At 44.1% G+C, this 24,370-nt stretch overlaps 1 protein-coding gene across 5 annotated transcripts in view; it reads left to right on the top strand.

The window, feature by feature from the left end:
* LOC121324263 (echinoderm microtubule-associated protein-like 1) overlaps positions 1-24,370 on the top strand; it is a 70,566-nt gene that overhangs the window by 44,432 nt on the left and 1,764 nt on the right. For 3 of the 5 annotated variants that reach the window (XM_041265952.1, XM_041265954.1, XM_041265955.1), the window contains 19 exons: positions 2,828-2,959; positions 3,307-3,335; positions 4,409-4,435; positions 7,158-7,287; positions 9,686-9,835; positions 10,688-10,757; positions 11,473-11,583; positions 11,997-12,092; positions 12,578-12,712; positions 12,997-13,096; positions 13,686-13,840; positions 14,472-14,597; positions 15,823-15,954; positions 18,203-18,270; positions 20,514-20,602; positions 21,388-21,485; positions 21,932-22,019; positions 22,346-22,441; positions 24,154-24,284. In XM_041265952.1, the coding sequence (XP_041121886.1) occupies positions 2,828-2,959; positions 3,307-3,335; positions 4,409-4,435; positions 7,158-7,287; positions 9,686-9,835; positions 10,688-10,757; positions 11,473-11,583; positions 11,997-12,092; positions 12,578-12,712; positions 12,997-13,096; positions 13,686-13,840; positions 14,472-14,597; positions 15,823-15,954; positions 18,203-18,270; positions 20,514-20,602; positions 21,388-21,485; positions 21,932-22,019; positions 22,346-22,441; positions 24,154-24,284 (1,963 nt within the window). The remainder of the gene's footprint in view (positions 1-2,827; positions 2,960-3,306; positions 3,336-4,408; positions 4,436-7,157; positions 7,288-9,685; positions 9,836-10,687; positions 10,758-11,472; positions 11,584-11,996; positions 12,093-12,577; positions 12,713-12,996; positions 13,097-13,685; positions 13,841-14,471; positions 14,598-15,822; positions 15,955-18,202; positions 18,271-20,513; positions 20,603-21,387; positions 21,486-21,931; positions 22,020-22,345; positions 22,442-24,153; positions 24,285-24,370) is intronic. The other 2 variants (XM_041265953.1, XM_041265957.1) reach the window with 1 other exon arrangement.

Below are 24,370 nucleotides of genomic sequence, written 5' to 3'. Positions count from 1 at the left end.
AATGTATAATTCATTCTAAAACAAAGAAGAAAAAACTCAAAACTACTCACAAGCCCCCAGCACCCAATGTCTCAGTTGTTTATTTCACAAGCCCCCAGCACCCAATGTCTCAGTTGTTTATTTCACAAGCCCCCAGCACCCAATGTCTCAGTTGTTTATTTCACAAGCCCCCAGCACCCAATGTCTCATTTCACAAGTTGTTTATTTCACAAGCCCCCAGCACCCAATGTCTCTGTTGTTTATTTCACAAGCCCCCAGCACCCAATGTCTCAGTTGTTTATTTCACAAGCCCCCAGCACCCAATGTCTCAGTTGTTTATTTCACAAGCCCCCAGCACCCAATGTCTCAGTTGTTTATTTCACAAGCCCCCAACCCAATGTCTCCCAAGCCCCCAGCACCCAATGTCTCAGTTGTTTATTTCACAAGCCCCCAGCACCCAATGTCTCAGTTGTTTATTTCACAAGCCCCCAGCACCCAATGTCTCAGTTGTTTATTTCACAAGCCCCCAGCACCCAATGTCTCAGTTGTTTATTTCACAAGCCCCCAGCACCCAATGTCTCAGTTGTTTATTTCACAAGCCCCCAGCACCCAATGTCTCAGTTGTTTATTTCACAAGCCCCCAGCACCCAATGTCTCAGTTGTTTATTTCACAAGCCCCCAGCACCCAATGTCTCAGTTGTTTATTTCACAAGCCCCCAGCACCCCATGTCTCAGTTGTTTATTTCACAAGCCCCCAGCACCCAATGTCTCAGTTGTTTATTTCACAAGCCCCCAGCACCCCATGTCTCAGTTGTTTATTTCCGGCTTGGTAACTTTATTGGGTGTGTTGTTACTTTGGATAAATATCATGCTGATATAGCTTTAATAATCTATCCCATGGAGACCTGACCCTTAATAACAATAGAAAGTAGAGCTCTAGAATGTCATTGTTACCTTTGCCACCCCATGACACTGTACAGCTCCATAGGCTCTTAATTATAATCATTTTCAGGGCTGTGAAACTAGAGAAAAAAAACCCCAACTGGATACACAGCACAGAGACTAATTACCCTCAAATCTGAAGCAGTGCTGCAGGCGTGATTCGGGAAGTCAGTTGATTATGAATAATGTGAGATATTGATACATGCTTCAAAGCAAGGGACTGCAGCAGAGTCTTCTGCTGCTTCTTCATCTCCTCCTCCTCCTCCTCCTCCTCCTCCTCCCTCTCTAATTTTGACTGACATGATTAAGATTGGTGCATACATTTAAACAGCCTATCACTATATTTTTCATAATAAAACGATAATTTCGAATTATAACAGCAATGCAAATGATTCTCTGATCTCCAGAGTACAGTGACCTACAGTATCAAGGTTTTACACCAGTTATTAATTTTTAAAAGTATGTACCATTGGAGTTTTACTTGAAGAAGACATTGAAGGAAAGAGAAAGGCACAGAGGAAACCAGCTGAAGATTTATCTGTGCAGTGAGATATTGAACTAAACCTGTGAATTGAGGGTCTCCAAATGAAAGCAACTGCTTTAATTGCATCGGGGAGACTGGTTAGGCTCGGCGTCTGCACAGTCAGCTGCAACCCCAGAAGAGCTGCACTTAGCAGAGTTAAGAGAGACTATGATTAGCAGTAATTCACACCTCTTCCCAGCTCCTATCTGCGTACCGTGGAGGGAAGCCTCTTGCTCTACTGGATCTTCACCTCCAAACGGTTAACTCTTTGCAGCAATGGCAGTACTGCATGTTTGTGGTTCTTAAATGAGCTCAGCTGCTTCCTTGGTGATCATGATGAGATCGTTAAGAAAACATGCCGTGAGACTTCCTGTGCTTGCCCACAGTACCATGCTGGACCCTGAGGGTGTCTGTCTCAGCAGATAACCGGGGTTGGACCAGTTTAAATAGCTGTGACACTGTATTAATGTTTATATGCAGGATCCCTCTCCTTTCTGAGCTGCAACATGAACAGAAACAAGCAGACCCCCTGGGTAGTGTAGCTAGGGGCAGCAGTGTTGTGTCATCTTTTTTATATTTGAATGGGCTGTTCACCATTGAGCACATTAGAGATCCCATTCTACTGCATTTACCCCAGCGGCTTGGCTAACTGGAACTACAGTACAGTACAGGCTGCACATTTTAGCCTTTCTAGATTCACTCTTCTTTAATTTAATTACCAAAAATGACCATGACAGCACCACTGAAATGCAACATCTACACTGTGTGTGAGGACAGGCTGACTGCTGACACGCAATGGATTTGCATCTTCCAGTGCTAAGAACACTGCAGATTGAAAGGCAGGCATTAGCCAATGAAAGCACACAGTTGTTCCAAGCTTGTGAGTCCAGCCATCCATAGGGATGGGGTGGATCTGGGAACCAGCTGGATGTCATGATCTGGCACTGGTAGAACTCGGATTAAACTAGAGCCCACGCTGCATTGAAATGCTGATCACACTGCTCTGATTATCATCACCGTCATGCATGCCTCCACAATTTAACCATCAGGAGACACCTCTGGATATGCCATGTAAATGTTCTTAACCTTGTAAAGTATAATAAAGCATAGGTAAGCATGGTCAAGACCAGAGCTGCATGGTAAAGCCTATTAGTGCATAGTATAGAAAAATCCAGTCAAGCTGCAAAAATGCCATGCAAAAATACCATGGTAAACTGTATAATTGTACTGGCAGCTCTTTACAGATATACTGTAGCAGCTGTAATTCAGCGCCCCAGAGTTTGGGGTTTGCTCAGCTGTTAGCACCCTCTGTTGGTGGAAGGTGTTATATAAAATGCATTCAGCTGTTCCCCCTGTTGTTCCCCCTCCCTCTCCTCTGGCCAGTACTGTGAAGAGAGCCAGCTCAACGGAGCAGGTAGGGCCGATACGCAGGGACAGCACGGGGGACCCCAAGAGCAGCCGCACCCGCACAGGCTCCACCAGCAGCAGCTCCAGCAGCAAGAAGACCAGCGAGAGGTATGATGAGTCCCTGTGAACCCCTTAGTACATCATTGTCATTACAGTGTTAGTATGAATAGTTACAATGCACTTAATGTGCATTATTGTGCATGATCGAACCCTAACCCTTTTCTGATGCAATTATGTTCTTACATATAACGTGCAAAAAGATTTACACATGAAATACATTGTGACTATGCATAATAACATTGTAATGATGTGTAGGTTCACATGTATTTACTGTGTAGCTGCTATGTAAATACATAGTAATCAGAGACTGCTAAGTGTTCACTATAATCATACAGTAAGGTAAACAGTATTGTCCTGTAATGGTTCATTGTGGGTGTTTTTTGTTTTTTGTATAGCAAACACAAGGACCCCGTATTCAGCGCAGGTAAGTAACAGTCCTTGTTTATTGTTATTTCAAATGGTAGCCTAGTTCCTTCTCATTTCTCAATTCAGTACTGTAGTTCATTGCCATCTGTTTTCACACTGTTACTCTAGACTGGAAAAGGAATATCTCCTTCCGATAATATAATGATTGGGCAGGAATCTGTCAGTGCAGCAGTCATCAGGAGGCATTTAAAGTTATTGATTAGCGATTAAATATATATGTGGTTCATTGCATGTGTACCGCTCTAGGCTGTGCACCATATGGACTGCTGATTTAGAGACGCCCATTTAATCTGCTGTGCTTTTATTACAACTTCAAGCTGTATTGTGTGTGCATATTATCGAGTGTATGTGCGTGTGCGAGAGTGTGTGTGTTTGTGTGTGTATGCGTGCGTGTGTGTGTGTGTGTGTGTCAGTATGTGTGCGTGTGCGTGCGTGTGTGTGTGTGTGTGTGTAAGTTTGAATTTCTATACACCAAATTCAAAGGAATAATATAAATATATATGAGATGAGAACATTTCCTAATCAAGAATAGCACATTTGTATCCCGACTGTCTGATAACTTCGGCTGTGTTTTCAGGTTCAGTTCAATTAACTTTCAAATGAAGCAACAAAGATAAAGAGCTGCTGTTGTATTGAGGCGGTGCCTCACATACTGAGCAGGGATTCAAACCCGGTGACGGGTCTTCATGTCCCAGGGATTATGGTGCCGGTACCTCGTGTTGAACAGCGAAACACGCCCGGGATTGTTCTGTCTGTAAACGACAGCGCTATCAGGGTCTCCTGTGACACTCCTGGCTCAGACAGACACAGCTCTGACTTGCTTGTAATAAATTTGGACTGTTAGGAGCTTTTTAGAGCTGCTGGAGAAATACATTTATAAAAGGAAGCGTGACGTGTGTGGGCATTAGCGACGTCCCTCGCATCGAGAGCCTCAATGCAACATAGTGAAAATGCTTATTATAAATACAGTAGTTCCTGTAAGGCAGGCGCAGGTAGCAGGTGTGCTTGAGTGTTCTCCTGCACGTTTGTTTTTTTACCCAGTCCTTCTATCTCTGTCTCTGTAACCCCAAGGAAAACGCCGAGTGACGCACTGTAAAGGTAGGCCTTGTTTCCCAACCCGTGTAGCTCTCTGAGCATTGACAGTTGCCTAGGAGACCGGCCCTGCGAGTCTGCAGTGACACGCAGCCTTACTCCCCCCACCCCCACCCCTCCACACTCTCTCCTCTGGCTTGGAGCAAAAAATAGAGAACACGTTTACTATTTCAGAGCTTGTTAAAAATAAATTACTACATGGCAGCTGTCTAAACCAGTTTGATGGAACACTACTCAGCTCTGAATTGCAGATTGGTTTTGTTGATTTATTATTATTATTATTATTATTATTATTATTATTATTATTATTATTATTATTATTATTATTATTATTATTATTATTAATAATAATAATAATAATAATAATAATAATAATAATAATAATAATAATAATAGCAATAATAATAATAATAATAATACAATTGCTGCATAGTCAGTGTTTCCTTGATTAAAAAGCTGCTTATTGAGAACACTCTTCTGTCTCCATGACACAGAGAGCTCTGACAAACACAGGGGTGTGTGTGTAGGAGTAACCTGCCCTGACCCCTGACCCCTGACCCCAACACTAATGTGTGAAGAGGCATATCTAACATGCCTCTCTGTAATTCTCCCCACTGGTCTTGCATTAGCTTGTATTCCTAATCCTGTGTGGCTTTATGCTAGTTTTGTGACCCCCCCCCCCATCCCTAGGCTGTCAGCTAGAAGTACTGTAGGATAGAAGACTTGTTTATATTAACATTTAAAAGTGAGCTTCATTCTATAACAGTGTTACTTAGGGCTGTGTAATGATTGTACTTGTAAAAATAAGATCTTGGTGCAGTATACCGGGTTACCCAGCTTCCTGTTCCATAGTGGTTTAGTTATTGTGCAGCACTAGCCTACAGCCTTCAGCACACATGGATAGTGTTCCAGTTAGGGACGTGGATGGGAAGAGAGATTTAAAAATCACAGTCGAGGTAATTCAAATGGACAAACCTCTTGAGAGACCCAGTTCCAAGGGAGGCGTTGATCTTTCAAAGCCTTCTTTCCTTCTCGTGTGCACGTGACTACAGGCTCCTCCCTGTCTGTATGCGCGCACAGTGGAGACTAGACGAGACTAGACGAGACTGGACGAGACTAGACAAGACTAGACGAGACTAGCTGCTGCAGGCAGCGTTACCCACTTTATCTTGCAGCTGTGTTGCAGTATTAAGTCTAATGGTTGAGTGTTTAGTTATGGATGCACTGCAGCGTGATCGTATCTTCATGTATAGAATGCTGAACGTAGTGCTCAGGTTCGGTCAGTGATTAATCAAGCGTTGTTTGCAGCCTGGTATTGTGATGCCGTGTGCAAGGTCCCGGACACGGTCCAGTGAATGAACCTCAGAACGGACTGTCTCAGAGACAGAGCGACGGCTTGATCACAACTCCACACTTACTTACCTTGTGATGGAAAAGTGCTGATCAGGGCTGTCAGACCAGCCGATAGCCTCCTAAATGCGTTTCACTGAGTTTTAAAACATATACGTTTGATATGTTTTGGTTTTCTCAAAGCAAAAGCACACATACAACTTGGCTGTGGTAAAAAAAAAAACAAGGTATTAATAGAAATTGTCTCAAACTATGAACAGCTGCTGTGCTTGCACTCCTCTTAAAACGATACTCTAGTCACAGATTCGCAACTCAGGAAACAATGTCAGTGTTAAAGCAGTTTAAAGATGTTGGGGTGTTCAAATAATGGGAGAAGTATAACCAAACCTTCAGATAGCTACAGAGTCCACTTCTAGTAGGGAAAATCCTACTGTCACATTCACTCACTTTAAACATGATGAATAAATAGTAAATAATAATGGTAAATACATTCGGTTTTATTTGTTTTGTGTTTGTTTGTTTGTAACTGCTGTATCACTTCTGCCCTCCAACCACACCCCCTTCCTCTTGCCAACCTTACCACTTTACCTAGTAACCGTGCAGATATTTCTGAGTCATTCATCAAAAAGGACTGGATCTTCTGAGAGCAGGACTGGTTTGACTGGAGTGCTAGCGAAGCCGGTGGACCCCGAATTAGGGAGCACGTCCGAAAGGTCCCCTGCCCAGCTTGGATTCCGCAAGGCACCCTCCTTCACCCAGCCATTCCCCAAAAGCCCCAGCCAGACCCTGATTAGCCCTCTTGATATGTCAAGGTCACCTAGTTTTAAAAGCCCTCTGAGATCCCCGAGTCAGTACTTTCAGATATGTTACTAGTTTCTGCCTCGTCTGATTGATTTTGTTGTTTAAGTGGCACAAACCTTTAACGTTTCTAACACTACAGAAAGTTTTTGTAAACTTGTGTTTTCTTTGTCCTTTACCGTATGTCTGTTTTTTTTCCTGTCTCCTGTTGTGATCACTGTCGTTGTGTTTGCTGTTCTGGCTTGAACATCTTGAGCGTTGACACTTTTCCTCTCTGGCTTGTTTCCAGTCCGGTCTGCTTTTGAATAGCATGGTTCATCTATTAACACCTGTTGATCTAGCTAATGAGACAAACTGCTTTCTATTCACCGTGCTCTGTTAGTCGTTGCATGATTTGTGACTTGTACTTTTAAAACGCCTAATAAAATTCTTTTAAAACCTGTATTCTTGTGTTCACTGAACCTTCATTTCTCCTTTTTTCTTTTTGCACTGTCCGTTATTTATACCTCTAATGCTGCCCTTGCTTGCATGCTGATTGTTGGAGCTGAACTGTCTTTTGAAGCTGTTTGTCCTTTTTTAGAGGAAGGGTATGTGAAAATGTTTTTGCGTGGGCGTCCTGTTACCATGTACATGCCTAAAGATCAAGTGGAATCCTACAATCTGGAAGCTAAAGCAGACCTGCCGGCCAAGAAGCTCAAACTGGATTGGGTGTATCCTTTTGTTTTTATACCCAAGCATTAGCACAATGCTGTTTCATATGAGGCTGTCATGCATTTGCGTCTTCCATATGTCCTCATATAAAGACTAGAAGAGAGGTTTTCTATCCTCCCCTATATGAGGATGAAAGGGTTGAAGCATCAAGTTTGAACACCTGAGCCGAGACATGCAGCCTCTTCAGAGACACAAACATTTCAAGCCTGGATGTTTAACCTGCTCAACTGCATGAAACATAAAAAGGGTTGTAGACTAGCAGCACAGCCCTAGATATAACATCAAGACTAGCAGCACAGCCCTAGATATAACATCAAGACTAGCAGCACAGCCCTAGATATAACATCAAGACTAGCAGCACAGCCCCAGATATCACATCAAGACTAGCTATAACATCAAGCTAGCAGCACAGCCCCAGATATAACATCAAGACTAGCAGCACAGCCCTAGATATAACATCAAGACTAGCAGCACAGCCCCAGATATAACATCAAGACTAGCAGCACAGCCCCAGCACAGCACCCCCAGATATAACATCAAGACTAGCAGCACAGCCCCAGATATAACATCAAGACTAGCAGCACAGCCCTAGATATAACATCAAGACTAGCAGCACAGCCCTAGATATAACATCAAGACTAGCAGCACAGCCCCAGATATAACATCAAGACTAGCAGCACAGCCCTAGATATAACATCAAGACTAGAGCACAGCAGATATAACATCAAGACTAGCAGCACAGCCCCAGATATAACATCAAGACTAGCAGCACAGCCCTAGATATAACATCAAGACTAGCAGCACAAGATATAACTAGACTAGCAGCACAGCCCAGCACAGCCCCAGATATAACATCAAGACTAGCAGCACAGCCCTAGATATAACATAAGCTAGCAGCACAGCCCCAGATATAACATCAAGACTAGCAGCACAGCCCCAGATATAACATCAAGACTAGCAGCACAGCCCCAGATATAACATCAAGACTAGCAGCACAGCCCTAGATATAACATCAAGACTAGCAGCACAGCCCCAGATATAACATCAAGACTAGCAGCACAGCCCCAGATATAACATCAAGACTAGCAGCACAGCCCCAGATAGATATAACATCAAGACTAGCAGCACAGCCCCAGATATAACATCAAGACTAGCAGCACAGCCCCAGATATAACATCAAGACTAGCAGCACAGCCCCAGATATAACATCAAGACTAGCAGCACAGCCCTAGATATAACATCAAGACTAGCAGCACAGCCCCAGATATAACATCAAGACTAGCAGCACAGCCCTAGATATAACATCAAGACTAGCAGCACAGCCCCAGATATAACATCAAGACTAGCAGCACAGCCCTAGATATACATCAAGACTAGCAGCACAGCCCCAGATATAACATCAAGACTAGCAGCACAGCCCCAGATATAACATCAAGACTAGCAGCACAGCCCCAGATATAACATCAAGACTAGCAGCACAGCCCCAGATATAACATCAAGACTAGCAGCACAGCCCCAGATATAACATCAAGATATATAACATCAAGACTAGCAGCACAGCCCTAGATATAACATCAAGACTAGCAGCACAGCCCCAGATATAACATCAAGACTAGCACAGCCCCAGACATCAAGACTAGCAGCACAGCCCCAGATATAACATCAAGACTAGCAGCACAGCCCTAGATATAACCAAGATATAACATCAAGACTAGCAGCACAGCCCTAGATATAACATCAAGACTAGCAGCACAGCCCCAGATATAACATCAAGACTAGCAGCACAGCCATCAAGATATAACATCAAGACTAGCAGCACAGCCCATCAGATATAACATCAAGACTAGCAGCACAGCCCCAGATATAACATCAAGACTAGCAGCACAGCCCCAGATATAACATCAAGACTAGCAGCACAGCCCTAGATATAACATCAGATATAACATCAAGACTAGCAGCACAGCCCCAGATATAACATCAAGACTAGCAGCACAGCCCTAGATATAACATCAAGACTAGCAGCACAGCCCCAGATATAACATCAAGACTAGCAGCACAGCCCCAGATATAACATCAAGACTAGCAGCACAGCCCCAGATATAACATCAAGACTAGCAGCACAGCCCTAGCAGCACAGCCCCAGATATAACATCAAGACTAGCAGCACAGCCCCAGATATAACATCAAGACTAGCAGCACAGCCCCAGATATAACATCAAGACTAGCAGCACAGCCCCAGATATAACATCAAGACTAGCAGCACAGCCCCAGATATAACATCAAGACTAGCAGCACAGCCCCAGATATAACATCAAGACTAGCAGCACAGCTCCAGATATAACATCAAGACTAGCAGCACAGCTCCAGATTGTTTAAACTCCTTGACAAAACTTGCAGCTATGGGTACAGAGGCCGGGACTGCCGCTCAAACCTGTACCTGCTGCCGACCGGTGAGACTGTGTACTTCATTGCTTCAGTGGTCGTGCTGTACAATGTAGAAGAGCAGCTTCAGAGACACTACTCCGGACACAACGATGACGTTAAGTGGTAAGAATGCAAAATCCTACTGTTTGAATTGTCAAAAAAGCTGATTCGAGATGTACTTTTTTTTTTTTTAGCTATTGAGCCCCCAAGGGGGTAGAGTGTAGACCCTTGACACACTCAGACACAATTTGAAACGTGTTTTCTTTCTTAATACAGCCTAGTCAGTTGTCCTCATGACTTTTTAAATGCAACAGTATTGTGGCGCTTAATACGCAAACCTGAAATCTCGTGCAATTCAGATTGATCGATGAAGAGGCGGGCGAGATATTAGAAGGGAAGCACGAAACATCACTTTGATTTTGCAGGTTAAAGTTCACAGTAGCAGCAGCAGCAGTAGCTCCGCTACACCTGAAATAAAGTGAAAGTGAAACCCGTTATTCTAGATCGTGGAAAACACTGATTGTCTGAGAGAAGTGCTGTCGTCTGAGAGCAGCGTTGTTGTCTGAGAGCAGTGCTGTCGTCTGAGAGCAGTTCTGTTGTCTGAGAGCAGTGCTGTTGTTTGAGAGTAGTGTTGTTATCTGAGAGCAGTGCTGTTGTCTGAGAGCAGTCCTGTTGGCCCCAGGGATACAGATAGAATGGAGTTCCACAACCTGGCAGCACAGCACAGACAGGCTTTCACAGCGCTGACAATTGTACCAGAGCTCATCAGAACAGCAGTCCAGTGACAAGCAAACGACTGGATGAGAAAGACAGTGAATAATAAAAGCTTAAAGGTCTTACTTTTGGCTCGGTGCTCCATGCTTTTGTTTATTTCATGATTTCCAGTAGACCACTTTGCTTGTGTTTGATTTGATTTTTAAAAAAAAAAAATTTGGTTAGTCATTGGCATGTGTTTCTTTCTTTCTTTTTTTACAGCCTAGCAGTCCACCCTGATAAAATCACCATAGCAACAGGGCAGGTTGCTGGAACATCGCCTGATGGAAAAGTAAGTGAATCTTCATTCAAGAGGGAAATAAACCAAAACCTGGAAAAATACATGAAGAATAGAGTAGAAAACCAGTCACACTTGCTTGGGCAAGCTGAGTGCATTTCAGCATTTACATCTGCTCTAAGGCGTCAAGTCTGGGAGATGTGTAATGCAGTGTGACGAGGCTGCCATTAATATAATACAGTTTCCTCCTGTCATGTATTTAGAAGGTTTTAAAGAGCAATGCAATCACAATGTGCACCTAGATGTTCCAGGGGCTTTGCAAATCCATTTAATAAAGCCACAGTTCTCTTGGTTTAATTCATCGCGGTTCATATTCAATGAACGCAGCCCTCTGCCTTTACTGGCACACGGATGCTTTATAAATACAGCTCTGTATTTATACATGATGAGATGCGAAAGTGAGATTTCTTTTTTTTTTTTACTTTCCTCTGACAAAACTCAGAAGCATAAAAGTATTGCATCCCCCTGTTGCTACAACCAAGGAAAGTGATTCTTTGGAAACAATGTGGTGAATCTTCAAGGAAATCAGTCCTATGAAGGATCCCTGTTTAGTTTTCTTTTTACAGCGTTCCAGAACAGAGCGCAGTTTCTTCTCTGACAGCTCATGTGGTCAGTCAGTCAACGAAGATCCTGTTGTATGACGACGGCTCTTGATAAGAAAGATGTTAAAACACTGCAGTGACCCTTGATCTGACTCTACCTTCCACAGCAGCTGTCCCCTCATGTGCGAGTCTGGGACTCGGTCAGTCTGAACACGCTCCACGTGCTCGGAATGGGCTTCTTCGACCGGGCAGTGACGTGCATCGCCTTCTCAAAATCTGTGAGCTCAGCTTTTTCATTTTTTAAATATGTATTCCTAGTAAAACTCAATCAATAAATAAGGAATAAATACCGAAGTTGATTCTGTTCTGCTATGCATGAAATGAAGCTTCAACTGTCATCTCATTAGCGACTGATCAATTGATTTCAGTGTATTCATGAGAACTCAAAAGTAGTGTTAAGGGTGCAGCAGCCAAAAGGGTCTCCTCATCCTTTGATTTTCTGTTCCCTCTCCAATTTAGAAATATTCTTACTGTAATTTATTATGGACATAAATGAACAGATTTGCCAGTGATGTGAAGTTGTGTCTCTGGATGTCCCTGCAAAGGAGGTGCTTGCATCTCAGAGGACTTCTTCTGAATAAGTTACCTTTAATAAATCAATAAATGAATGAATAAAGCGTGTGATTCGCAGAACGGAGGCAGCAATCTCTGTGCAGTGGACGACTCCAATGATCATGTTCTCTCTGTGTGGGACTGGCAGAAAGAGGAGAGGCTCGCTGAAGTCAAGGTATTCCATTGTGCCTTAAAACAGAATGTGACTGCTGAAAACGATCTGCGACAGCAGATAAGTGTAGATACTCCTGGGAGCTTTTTGATTGGATGACATGTTAACCTGCATTCTAATAGGTCGGTGGCCTGTCAGCTCACAACCTTATTGGCTGAAAAACTATCCCTAATCCCTAGCAATATGCATGAGACCCAGTTGCCTGAAGCTGGGACTTTGCTGTCATCACAAGACTCTCATTCCATCTATAATTAGCGCAACAGAAAGAGATACTGTAACTGCAAGCGTTCTCTTTCCCTTCCATAGTCTGCAGCATAATTCTGTTCTGTTAACTTCGTTATATGACAATAAATCGAATTGCAAGTCCTGCATTTGCATTTTTTTTCTCCAGTTATGCTATTAGTTTTCCAGTTTGATGTTCAGTGTGAGCTGTTTGAAATCTCATTGTGTTCTCTGCTTTCTTCCTCTTCTGTTCTGTTTGTCTCCAGTGTTCCAATGAAGCTGTGTTTGCAGCAGATTTCCACCCGACAGACACCAACATCATAGTGACCTGCGGAAAATCTCACCTGTACTTCTGGACCTTAGAAAGCGGCTCTTTAGTTAAGAAGCAAGGCTTATTTGAGGTATAAAGGGGGAAAAAATATTGCATTATTAAAAACTAGATTGAAAGATAATATGCAGCACAAATAACTATGCCCATGTGTAGTTTTGAAAAAAAGTTTTCTTGATTCTCAAGTATTTAGATTCAAATGCATCTGGTAAAGGCTAGTGAATTCACCCACAGCGCCACCTAGCCCACATTCTTTTCCATGCATTTAAGCCTTGGAGAGGTTTTGTATTTAGGGTTTATTTTTAAGCCCCTAGGTAGTAGAAAATGCATTTCTGTAAATGTTTCTATTTCTTGCAGAAACAAGAGAAGCCCAAGTTCGTCTTGTGTGTGACATTTTCGGAAAATGGGGATACGATAACAGGGGACTCCAGTGGGAACATCCTGGTGTGGGGGAAAGGTAATGCAGAGCTGTGCCCTGGTCTACAGAGCGGGAGCAAAGAAGTCTTTCAAACCCTCATCTCACAATATTTAGTGCTGGGACTAACCCAGGCTTTCCACATTCGAATGTTCATTTCAAGCTGTGTTTGAATATTGAATTAGCTGTAAAACTGAAGTATAATTAGTACTATATTACAGGAAAAAGAATCTCTCGGTACCTGGGACCTCATCAAATGACCTATTAAACAGCAGAATGTGTGCTGTTTATTTCAGACGTCGTTTATACATTGGTTTCTTTTGCATGATAACTTTTCGATGGTCATTTATAAATTCTGTTATATGAATGAATACGAACATGGTCATTTGAATACATTTCAAGCAGTGCTTGTCTGATTGTTTTAATATTTGAACACATCCTTAGTAATGCAAACAGGAAAACAAATGGCAAAAACAACAGGTACAAAGGCTCATGCTGTTTATATACACAGTCCATATGCAAGTCAGCCTTGTTAGATGTGCTGTTTAAAAAGAGGCCCCTCCACTGTTACAGCTTGTCAGGTGAAGCGTGGCTTTCGTTCTTTGTGACTCCTTTGCTGTTTGTCTTGCAGGTACTAATAGGATTAGCTGTGCTATTCAAGGGGCACATGAAGGTGGCATTTTTGCACTTTGCATGTTACGCAATGGCACGTTAGTGTCAGGCGGTGGGAAAGACAGAAAGCTGGTCTCCTGGGATGGGAACTACCAGAAGATACAGGAGGTTGAGGTGAGAGCTGCCGTGTGTGCGTGAGGTCTGAAACCACACCGCTGCACACATTGCTGTGCATGTGCTGCAATTCAATATTCCTGGAATAAACAGTCTGTTAGGGTTTGCATCTAATCAGATAATCGGATTCCAGCACTCAGATTGGCTAACGTGAGACACTGACCTATTAAAAACATTTAAGTGTATCTTTAGTGCTTCCTTAAGGTTCTGTGACTAGACCTCTTTGCAGACTGCCACAATGCCCTATGAGAGGCTGGAGAACCACCGGAACCCTGATGTGCACATTCTTAAATAGGGTTCTAGAATTCAAACCACTGTTCTATATAAACCTGTGTAGTGTAGCAGTCAGTCCCTCCATTTCAGTTCCAGTGTAAAAATAACCAGGCATAAATAGGACTCAGATGAAACAGCATTTCCAAAGGCTGGTGCTTCCAGAGCAGCCCCCTGCTGGCTGTGTGCAGTACATGCAGTCCATACAGCCTGCTTAGCGCAGGCGTGAACCCAGTAGTTGCTACCCTAAAACCTGGTGACCTGTTTGATTACTCAAGCTTTCTATGGATACATTTCAGTGCCCTAGTATAGTTCTGCACGCTTGTTCAACCAAGTGCCCCTTTCTTCCCTCCCCTCACAGATTCCTGAGCCATACGGACCTGTCCGGACAGTGGCTGAAAGTAAAGGAGAGTGTGTTCTTATCGGCACGACCAGAAACTACGTCCTTCAAGGCACTTTGTATGGGGAGTTCAACCCAATCACCCAGGTAAACAGATCTGCACTAACTGACGGAAGCTTATTTAGAAAAGTGGAACTGGCTTGCACCAGCTGAAATGACTTGAATGCAGTTATAGTTCAGAAGACATTATGACTTTAAAACTCCCTGGGTGGACTAATCTTACACATGCAAACCAGTGCATGCACACAGACAGGGTGCTCCCAATCTTACACATGCAAACCAGTGCATGCACACAGACAGGGTGCTCCCAATCTTACACATGCAAACCAGTGCATGCACACAGACAGGGTGCTCCCAATCTTACACATGCAAACCAGTGCATGCACACAGACAGGGTGCTCCCAATCTTACACATGCAAACCAGTGCATGCACACAGACAGGGTGCTCATAATCTTACACATGCAAACCAGTGCATGCACACAGACAGGGTGCTCATAATCTTACACATGCAAACCAGTGCATGCACACAGACAGGGTGCTCATAATCTTACACATGCAAACCAGTGCATGCACACAGACAGGGTGCTCCCAATCTTACACATGCAAACCAGTGCATGCACACAGACAGGGTGCTCCCAATCTTACACATGCAAACCAGTGCATGCACACAGACAGGGTGCTCCCAATCTTACACATGCAAACCAGTGCATGCACACAGACAGGGTGCTCCCAATCTTACACATGCAAACCAGTGCATGCACACAGACAGGGTGCTCCCAATCTTACACATGCAAACCAGTGCATGCACACAGACAGGGTGCTCCCAATCTTACACATGCAAACCAGTGCATGCACACAGACAGGGTGCTCCCAATCTTACACATGCAAACCAGTGCATGCACACAGACAGGGTGCTCCCAATCTTACACATGCAAACCAGTGCATGCACACAGACAGGGTGCTCCCAATCACATAATAAGGTTAAAGAATATTTGTGTAAAACTAAGAGTATTGGATTGTAGGTGATTGTATGAGAAACGCTTGTTGAAGATTGGTTCTGAAATCCAGGTCATTATGTTGACCAAGTACAGTGTGACAGACAGACAGACAGACAGACAGACAGACGGACGGACGCAATCAGTGCATACGAGTCCCTATTTTTTTTAAAGAGAACCGTAAAAAGGGGCTACTTATAAATAATAAGTATATGAGATCAATAAAACATGTAGCAATCTGTAATTCTCCAAAAATGATCATCAAAATAAACCAAAATAAAAGTGTGTTGTTAATCTGCTGTGATTGCTGTTGCAGGGGCACACAGACGAGCTCTGGGGCCTGGCAGTGCATCCATCTAAACCCCAGTTCTTAACTTGTGGCCACGACAAGCACGTCACGCTCTGGGACTCCTCCTCTCACCACCCCGTCTGGAGCAAGACTATGGAGGTACACCGCTACGCTAATCCTACCCAACCCAACACTATCCCTAACCCAAAAGTACCCTTACCTGAAACCCAAGTAATGTACCGCAGGTTTGATTTTTAAGTAAATCAATGTATTAATAAGCAGAAGGGTTCGTTGGGTTGTGTATGCAGACTAGTCCTGTGTGTGTGGCCTGCCCCCTCTCCAGTGCTCACTGTAGTAACCCTTCTCTCCTTGCAGACTAGTCCTGTGTGTGTGGCCTGCCCCCTCTCCAGTGCTCACTGTAGTAACCCTTCTCTCCTTGCAGACTAGTCCTGTGTGTTTGGCCTGCCCCCTCTCCAGTGCTCACTGTAGTAACCCTTCTCTCCTTGCAGACTGTCCTGTGTATGTTGCCTACCCCCTCTCCAGTCCTGTGTGTGTGGCCTGCCCCCTCTCCAGTGCTCACTGTAGTAACCCTTCTCTCCTTGCAGACTAGTCCTGTGTGTGTGGCCTGCCCCCTCTCCAGTGCTCACTGTAGTAACCCTTCTCCTTGCAGACTAGTCCTGTGTGTGTTGCCTGCCCCCTCTCCAGTGCTCACTGTAGTAACCCTTCTCTCCTTGCAGACTAGTCCTGTGTGTGTGGCCTGCCCCCTCTCCAGTGCTCACTGTAGTAACCCTTCTCCTTGCAGACTAGTCCTGTGTGTGTGGCCTGCCCCCTCTCCAGTGCTCACTGTAGTAACCCTTCTCTCCTTGCAGACTAGTCCTGTGTGTGTTGCCTGCCCCCTCTCCAGTGCTCACTGTAGTAACCCTTCTCTCCTTGCAGACTAGTCCTGTGTATGTTGCCTGCCCCCTCTCCAGTGCTCACTGTAGTAACCCTTCTCCTTGCAGACTAGTCCTGTGTATGTTGCCTGCCCCCTCTCCAGTGCTCACTGTAGTAACCCTTCTCCTTGCAGACTAGTCCTGTGTGTGTGGCCTGCCCCCTCTCCAGTGCTCACTGTAGTAACCCTTCTCTCCTTGCAGACTAGTCCTGTGTATGTTGCCTGCCCCCTCTCCAGTGCTCACTGTAGTAACCCTTCTCTCCTTGCAGACTAGTCCTGTGTATGTTGCCTGCCCCCTCTCCAGTGCTCACTGTAGTAACCCTTCTCTCCTTGCAGACTAGTCCTGTGTATGTTGCCTGCCCCCTCTCCAGTGCTCACTGTAGTAACCCTTCTCCTTGCAGACTAGTCCTGTGTGTGTTGCCTGCCCCCTCTCCAGTGCTCACTGTAGTAACCCTTCTCTCCTTGCAGACTAGTCCTGTGTATGTTGCCTGCCCCCTCTCCAGTGCTCACTGTAGTAACCCTTCTCTCCTTGCAGACTAGTCCTGTGTGTGTTGCCTGCCCCCTCTCCAGTGCTCACTGTAGTAACCCTTCTCCTTGCAGACTAGTCCTGTGTGTGTTGCCTGCCCCCTCTCCAGTGCTCACTGTAGTAACCCTTCTCCTTGCAGACTAGTCCTGTGTGTGTGGCCTGCCCCCTCTCTGGTATTCACTGTAGTAACCCTTCTCTCCTTGCAGACTAGTCCTGTGTGTGTGGCCTGCCCCCTCTCCAGTGCTCACTGTAGTAACCCTTCTCTCCTTGCAGACTAGTCCTGTGTATGTGGCCTGCCCCCTCTCCAGTGCTCACTGTAGTAACCCTTCTCTCCTTGCAGACTAGTCCTGTGTGTTTGGCCTGCCCCCTCTCTGGTATTCACTGTAGTAACCCTTCTCTCCTTGCAGACTAGTCCTGTGTGTGTGGCCTGCCCCCTCTCTGGTATTCACTGTAGTAACCCTTCTCTCCTTGCAGACTAGTCCTGTGTATGTGGCCTGCCCCCTCTCCAGTGCTCACTGTAGTAACCCTTCTCTCTTGCAGACTAGTCCTGTGTGTGTGGCCTGCCCCCTCTCTGGTATTCACTGTAGTAACCCTTCTCTCCTTGCAGACTAGTCCTGTGTGTGTGGCCTGCCCCCTCTCCAGTAGCTCACTGTAGTAACCCTTCTCTCCTTGCAGACTAGTCCTGTGTGTTTGGCCTGCCCCCTCTCTGGTATTCACTGTAGTAACCCTTCTCTCCTTGCAGACTAGTCCTGTGTGTTTGGCCTGCCCCCTCTCTGGTATTCACTGTAGTAACCCTTCTCTCCTTGCAGACTAGTCCTGTGTGTGTGGCCTGCCCCCTCTCCAGTGCTCACTGTAGTAACCCTTCTCTCCTTGCAGACTAGTCCTGTGTGTTTGGCCTGCCCCCTCTCTGGTATTCACTGTAGTAACCCTTCTCTCCTTGCTCTCTGCAGGACGCAGCACAGTCAGGTGGCTTCCATTCCTCTGGAGCCGTTGTCGCTATAGGAACGCAGACTGGGAGGTATGCTGCATGAGCTCACAGTGTTCCCTTCCTCTCTCTTCTTAGACAGAACAGAAAGCCAGGGCAAGGGGGACACCTACTGGCCACTCAGATATACACACACTGTAGAATGCTGGAAATGTATTATTTCTAATGGAAAGTGTAGTTCATCATAAATTAGAATTGCCAGAAAACTAGAATTATTTTAATCTAAAAATTTCTGGGGTTTTTTATAGTCTTGAAAATTCGTAATTGGAGTAATGAAAAAATTGTGAAAAGCGTACATAATATATAGTAGAAATGTGTACAATGTATTCAAGACCCTTCTGAGAAGCTCCTTTAGGCTGCCTGGTCACTTTATTAGGCTCTGCACCTCACTTTGGGTTGTGTGGACTAGATCATTTTCACACCCATTGTTAAAAGAAAGTTTGAATGAAGAGCCTATTAGGATTTACTTTTTATATAGGAATAGTTGAATCAAATCAAAGTTCAGTTCCTCCAGCTGTCAGGGGAGTTTTCTTAAAACTTTTCCCTTTGGAATTCTCTATTCCTGATACCTCCAGTTCACTACCTCAGATACTGCCTGCTGGTCCTTTACAAGCACTGTAAGAGATCTGTAGCTCAGATACTGCCTGCTGCTGGTCCTTTACAAGCACTGTAAGAGATCTGTAGCTCAGATCAGACTGTACTGCCTGCTGGTCCTTTACAAGCACTGTAAGAGATCTGTAGCTCAGATACTGCCTGCTGGTCCTTTACAAGCACTGTAAGAGATCTGTAGCTCAGATACTGCCTGCTGGTCCTTTACAAGCACTGTAAGAGATCTGTAGCTCAGATACTGCCTGCTGGTCCTTTACAAGCACTGTAAGAGATCTGTAGCTCAGATACTGCCTGCTGGTCCTTTACAAGCACTGTAAGAGATCTGTAGCTCAGATACTGCCTGCTGGTCCTTTACAAGCACTGTAAGAGATCTGTAGCTCAGATACTGCCTGCTGGTCCTTTACAAGCACTGTAAGAGATCTGTAGCTCAGATACTGCCTGCTGGTCCTTTACAAGCACTGTAAGAGATCTGTAGCTCAGATACTGCCTGCTGGTCCTTTACAAGCACTGTAAGAGATCTGTAGCTCAGATACTGCCTGCTGGTCCTTTACAAGCACTGTAAGAGATCTGTAGCTCAGATACTGCCTGCTGGTCCTTTACAAGCACTGTAAGAGATCTGTAGCTCAGATACTGCCTGCTGGTCCTTTACAAGCACTGTAAGAGATCTGTAGCTCAGATACTGCCTGCTGGTCCTTTACAAGCACTGTAAGAGATCTGTAGCTCAGATACTGCCTGCTGGTCCTTTACAAGCACTGTAAGAGATCTGTAGCTCAGATACTGCCTGCTGGTCCTTTACAAGCACTGTAAGAGATCTGTAGCTCAGATACTGCCTGCTGGTCCTTTACAAGCACTGTAAGAGATCTGTAGCTCAGATACTGCCTGCTGGTCCTTTACAAGCACTGTAAGAGATCTGTAGCTCAGATACTGCCTGCTGAACCTTTACAAGCACTGTAAGAGATCTGTAGCTCAGATACTGCCTGCTGGTCCTTTACAAGCACTGTAAGAGATCTGTAGCTCAGATACTGCCTGCTGGTCCTTTACAAGCACTGTAAGAGATCTGTAGCTCAGATACTGCCTGCTGGTCCTTTACAAGCACTGTAAGAGATCTGTAGCTCAGATACTGCCTGCTGGTCCTTTACAAGCACTGTAAGAGATCTGTAGCTCAGATACTGCCTGCTGGTCCTTTACAAGCACTGTAAGAGATCTGTAGCTCAGATACTGCCTGCTGGTCCTTTACAAGCACTGTAAGAGATCTGTAGCTCAGATACTGCCTGCTGGTCCTTTACAAGCACTGTAAGAGATCTGTAGCTCAGATACTGCCTGCTGGTCCTTTACAGGCACTGTAAGAGATCTGTAGCTCAGATACTGCCTGCTGGTCCTTTACAAGCACTGTAAGTAAGATACTGCCTGCTGGTCCTTTACAGGCACTGTAAGAGATCTGTAGCTCAGATACTGCCTGCTGGTCCTTTACAAGCACGGTAAAAGATACACAGGGAACACTCTTGTGCCGTATAGGGACTCATATACAAAAATACAAAAGTAGGGGTGAATGCATGCTTGAGTTGCACCAGGCACTTGCTTTTCTGGTTGTCATGTTGCTTTGCTCTTGCCGGGGTGTTTTCTGCACATCCTCTTACCTCTCAACTCTCTCCACGTTTTTGTCACAGGTGGCTAGTTTTGGACACAGAGACAAAGGACTTGGTCACAGTTCACACAGATGGCAGTGAGCAGCTGTCAGTTATGCGCTATTCACCAGGTTAGGAGGCAGGAAACTCACCGTCACATTTGAGTTTGGGGTTTACCTGAAGACCGCTGTCCTCTCTCATACAGCCTGTATGATGTTCTAACACAGGGTTTCCCAATCTAAAAGAAACTTAGTAAATTCAACCCTTAATTGAGCTAATAATGTGCTTAATTAGACCTTTTTAATTGTTCTCGGTCCCTAAAAATTTGCTGATTTCAAGTTACTTATACAATTGTATAGCTAACATGAAAAATCCAACTGTTTAAAAGCTGAAAACAATTAAATAGGTCTAATTAAACTAATGAATAATTCAGTAAAGTAACTGAGAACTCAGTTAGAATGAAACCAGCAGACACAGGGGGTGCCCCAGGACCTGGATGGGGAGCTCTGGCCCCTCCTGATCAGTTCATGGCTGTGGTGCTGCTATAATAGAAATGGAATCCAGTGCAGGCCATGCTCTCGATTGTTTCTTTGAACCAATGAATCCTTCGTCCCGGTGCTAAAGCTGTTATCTGCTTCACTAGACCGGTGACCCTGGTGTAGAAGGGCTGTCCAGGCCTGGGGTTACCCCAGCCTGATCTCTGCAAACCCTGAAGAATGTTTTAATCAGTGTCTTCTCATATTACTTTATAATGAATGTAGCAATTCAATCGCACTTGGCTATTTCTGCTAGAACACTGTCATTTCAGAGAATCCTTTAACATCCCCTCCACTTTAGATGGCAGGTAAATGTTTAACTGGGATCAGTCTGGCCCTGTGGGGCTTTCTTTCACTTTCACTTCTGTCTCTGTTTGCAGATGGTCACTTCTTGGCCATTGGATCTCATGACAATTACATTTATATCTACGGAGTGAGCGACAGCGGCAGAAAATACAGCAGAGTTGGGAAGTGCTCAGTAAGGTTTTCAACTTTGTGATAATTGAAAATACATTTAACACCACGTATTATTATTATTATTATTATTATTATATTATTATTATTATTATTATTATTATTATTATTATTATTATTTTTATTATTATACTGCTAGTTTCCTCATATACTGGATCTGCCATTCCCAGTGTCATGTTGATTGAAGTATTTCAACAAGCTTATGCTACTAGCTGTACATTTCTGATCTTCAGCACTAATTCTAATTAGTCCCAACTAAACCCATCCTAGACAATGAGAGATGAAAGCAGACCTCGCCAGGCATGAGGTTTGTGTCTGCAGTGTTTCAGAGTAGTCTCTAGTGACATGCACACTCCATGGCACACTCGGAAAGCTGCAGGCGAGTAAGGACTTGTTGAGTCTCGCTCTATCTATGAAGTATTGCATCTGTTCCTGTCCTTTATATTTCAGGGTCATTCCAGTTTCATTACTCACCTGGACTGGTCCGTTGACTCCCAGTATCTGATGTCTAATTCAGGAGACTATGAGATCTTGTACTGTAAGTGACAATCAAGTGTTGAACTAATGAACCCATTTATGTATTTTGCTTTAATAAATTAAAATGATGTATATATATAAAAAAAGGAATCATTTCCTGTGTAATGATTACTCATTCTTCTCTAGGCAAAAAATGCATGGAATGTGTGTGGAAAAGCAAAACACATTGATTTCTGTACAAACAGTTGCCAATATAGTTGAAATACAAATATTTTTCATAGGAGCAGAATCACTTACAAGTGCAGTTTTTGTACACTTAACAGCTAGCCAACTGAAGCCACTGAGAACTGAATGTAATTAATGCTGTTGCACCTTGTTGCTGCACAGGGGTCCCATCTGCATGCAAGCAGGTAGTCAGTGTGGAAGCAACCCGAGATATCGAATGGGCCTCCTGTACCTGCACTCTAGGATTCCAGGTATTTGGTAAGTGAGGCTGCAGTATTTCCAGGTATTTGGTAAGTGAGGCTGCAGTATTTCCAGGTATTTGGTAAGTGAGGCTGCAGTATTTCCAGGTATTTGGTAAGTGAGGCTGCAGTATTTCCAGGTATTTGGTAAGTGAGGCTGCAGTATTTCCAGGTATTTGGTAAGTGAGGCTGCAGTATTTCCAGGTATTTGGTAAGTGAGGCTGCAGTATTTCCAGGTATTTGGTAAGTGAGGCTGCAGTATTTCCAGGTATTTGGTAAGTGAGGCTGCAGTATTTCCAGGTATTTGGTAAGTGAGGCTGCAGTATTTCCAGGTATTTGGTAAGTGAGGCTGCAGTATTTCCAGGTATTTGGTAAGTGAGGCTGCAGTATTTCCAGGTATTTGGTAAGTGAGGCTGCAGTATTTCCAGGTATTTGGTAAGTGAGGCTGCAGTATTTCCAGGTATTTGGTAAGTGAGGCTGCAGTATTTCCAGGTATTTGGTAAGTGAGGCTGCAGTATTTCCAGGTATTTGGTAAGTGAGGCTGCAGTATTTCCAGGTATTTGGTAAGTGAGGCTGCAGTATTTCCAGGTATTTGGTAAGTGAGGCTGCAGTATTTCCAGGTATTTGGTAAGTGAGGCTGCAGTATTTCCAGGTATTTGGTAAGTGAGGCTGCAGTATTTCCAGGTATTTGGTAAGTGAGGCTGCAGTATTTCCAGGTATTTGGTAAGTGAGGCTGCAGTATTTCCAGGTATTTGGTAAGTGAGGCTGCAGTATTTCCAGGTATTTGGTAAGTGAGGCTGCAGTATTTCCAGGTATTTGGTAAGTGAAGCTGCAGTATTTCCAGGTATTTGGTAAGTGAAGCTGCAGTATTTCCAGGTATTTGGTAAGTGAAGCTGCAGTATTTCCAGGTATTTGGTAAGTGAGGCTGCAGTATTTCCAGGTATTTGGTAAGTGAGGCTGCAGTATTTCCAGGTATTTGGTAAGTGAGGCTGCAGTATTTCCAGGTATTCTGGTAAGTGAGGCTGCAGTATTTCCAGGTATTTGGTAAGTGAGGCTGCAGTATTTCCAGGTATTTGGTAAGTGAGGCTGCAGTATTTCCAGGTATTTGGTAAGTGAGGCTGCAGTATTTCCAGGTATTTGGTAAGTGAGGCTGCAGTATTTCCAGGTATTTGGTAAGTGAGGCTGCAGTATTTCCAGGTATTTGGTAAGTGAGGCTGCAGTATTTCCAGGTATTTGGTAAGTGAGGCTGCAGTATTTCCAGGTATTTGGTAAGTGAGGCTGCAGTATTTCCAGGTATTTGGTAAGTGAGGCTGCAGTATTTCCAGGTATTTGGTAAGTGAGGCTGCAGTATTTCCAGGTATTTGGTAAGTGAGGCTGCAGTATTTCCAGGTATTTGGTAAGTGAGGCTGCAGTATTTCCAGCAGTCTCCTTGCACACTTTGTTTAGTTGATTTTATTACAGTTCTTAAATTAAGATTGGAAACGTATATACCACAGTGAGCTCCCATGAGCACATAATATCAGCATTGCTTAATGTTTTATTAAAGAAAAGAAGTGTGTTAGACTTTGCTTGTTGAAACATGGTAGTAAATTTACCACACTTTAGGTTAGATTACTAACCTGTGTGAAGACATATGGGCTATGCAGCATTAAGAAATACTAAAAGAAGCTGAGTAAATTCAAATGTTTTGACGTCTTTCTCAGTGTCTGTAATGAATATCTCTTGCTACAGGACTGTGGCCTGAGGGTTCAGATGGAACTGATATCAACGGCGTCTGCAGATCTCATGATAAGAAACTGTTGGTTACTGGAGATGATTTCGGAAAGGTTCATCTCTTCTCTTACCCATGCTCACAATTCAGGGTAAGATATAAATAGTAAACATGCCTCTTATACCATAAACCAAAAAAAAATTGTTATTTTGCTCTGCCGAGTGCGGATCTCTACAG

The sequence above is a fragment of the Polyodon spathula genome, chromosome 12 (genome assembly GCF_017654505.1).
Source record: "Polyodon spathula isolate WHYD16114869_AA chromosome 12, ASM1765450v1, whole genome shotgun sequence".
Lineage (NCBI taxonomy): Eukaryota > Metazoa > Chordata > Actinopteri > Acipenseriformes > Polyodontidae > Polyodon > Polyodon spathula.
This window is presented reverse-complemented; position numbering and strand designations above follow the sequence as displayed.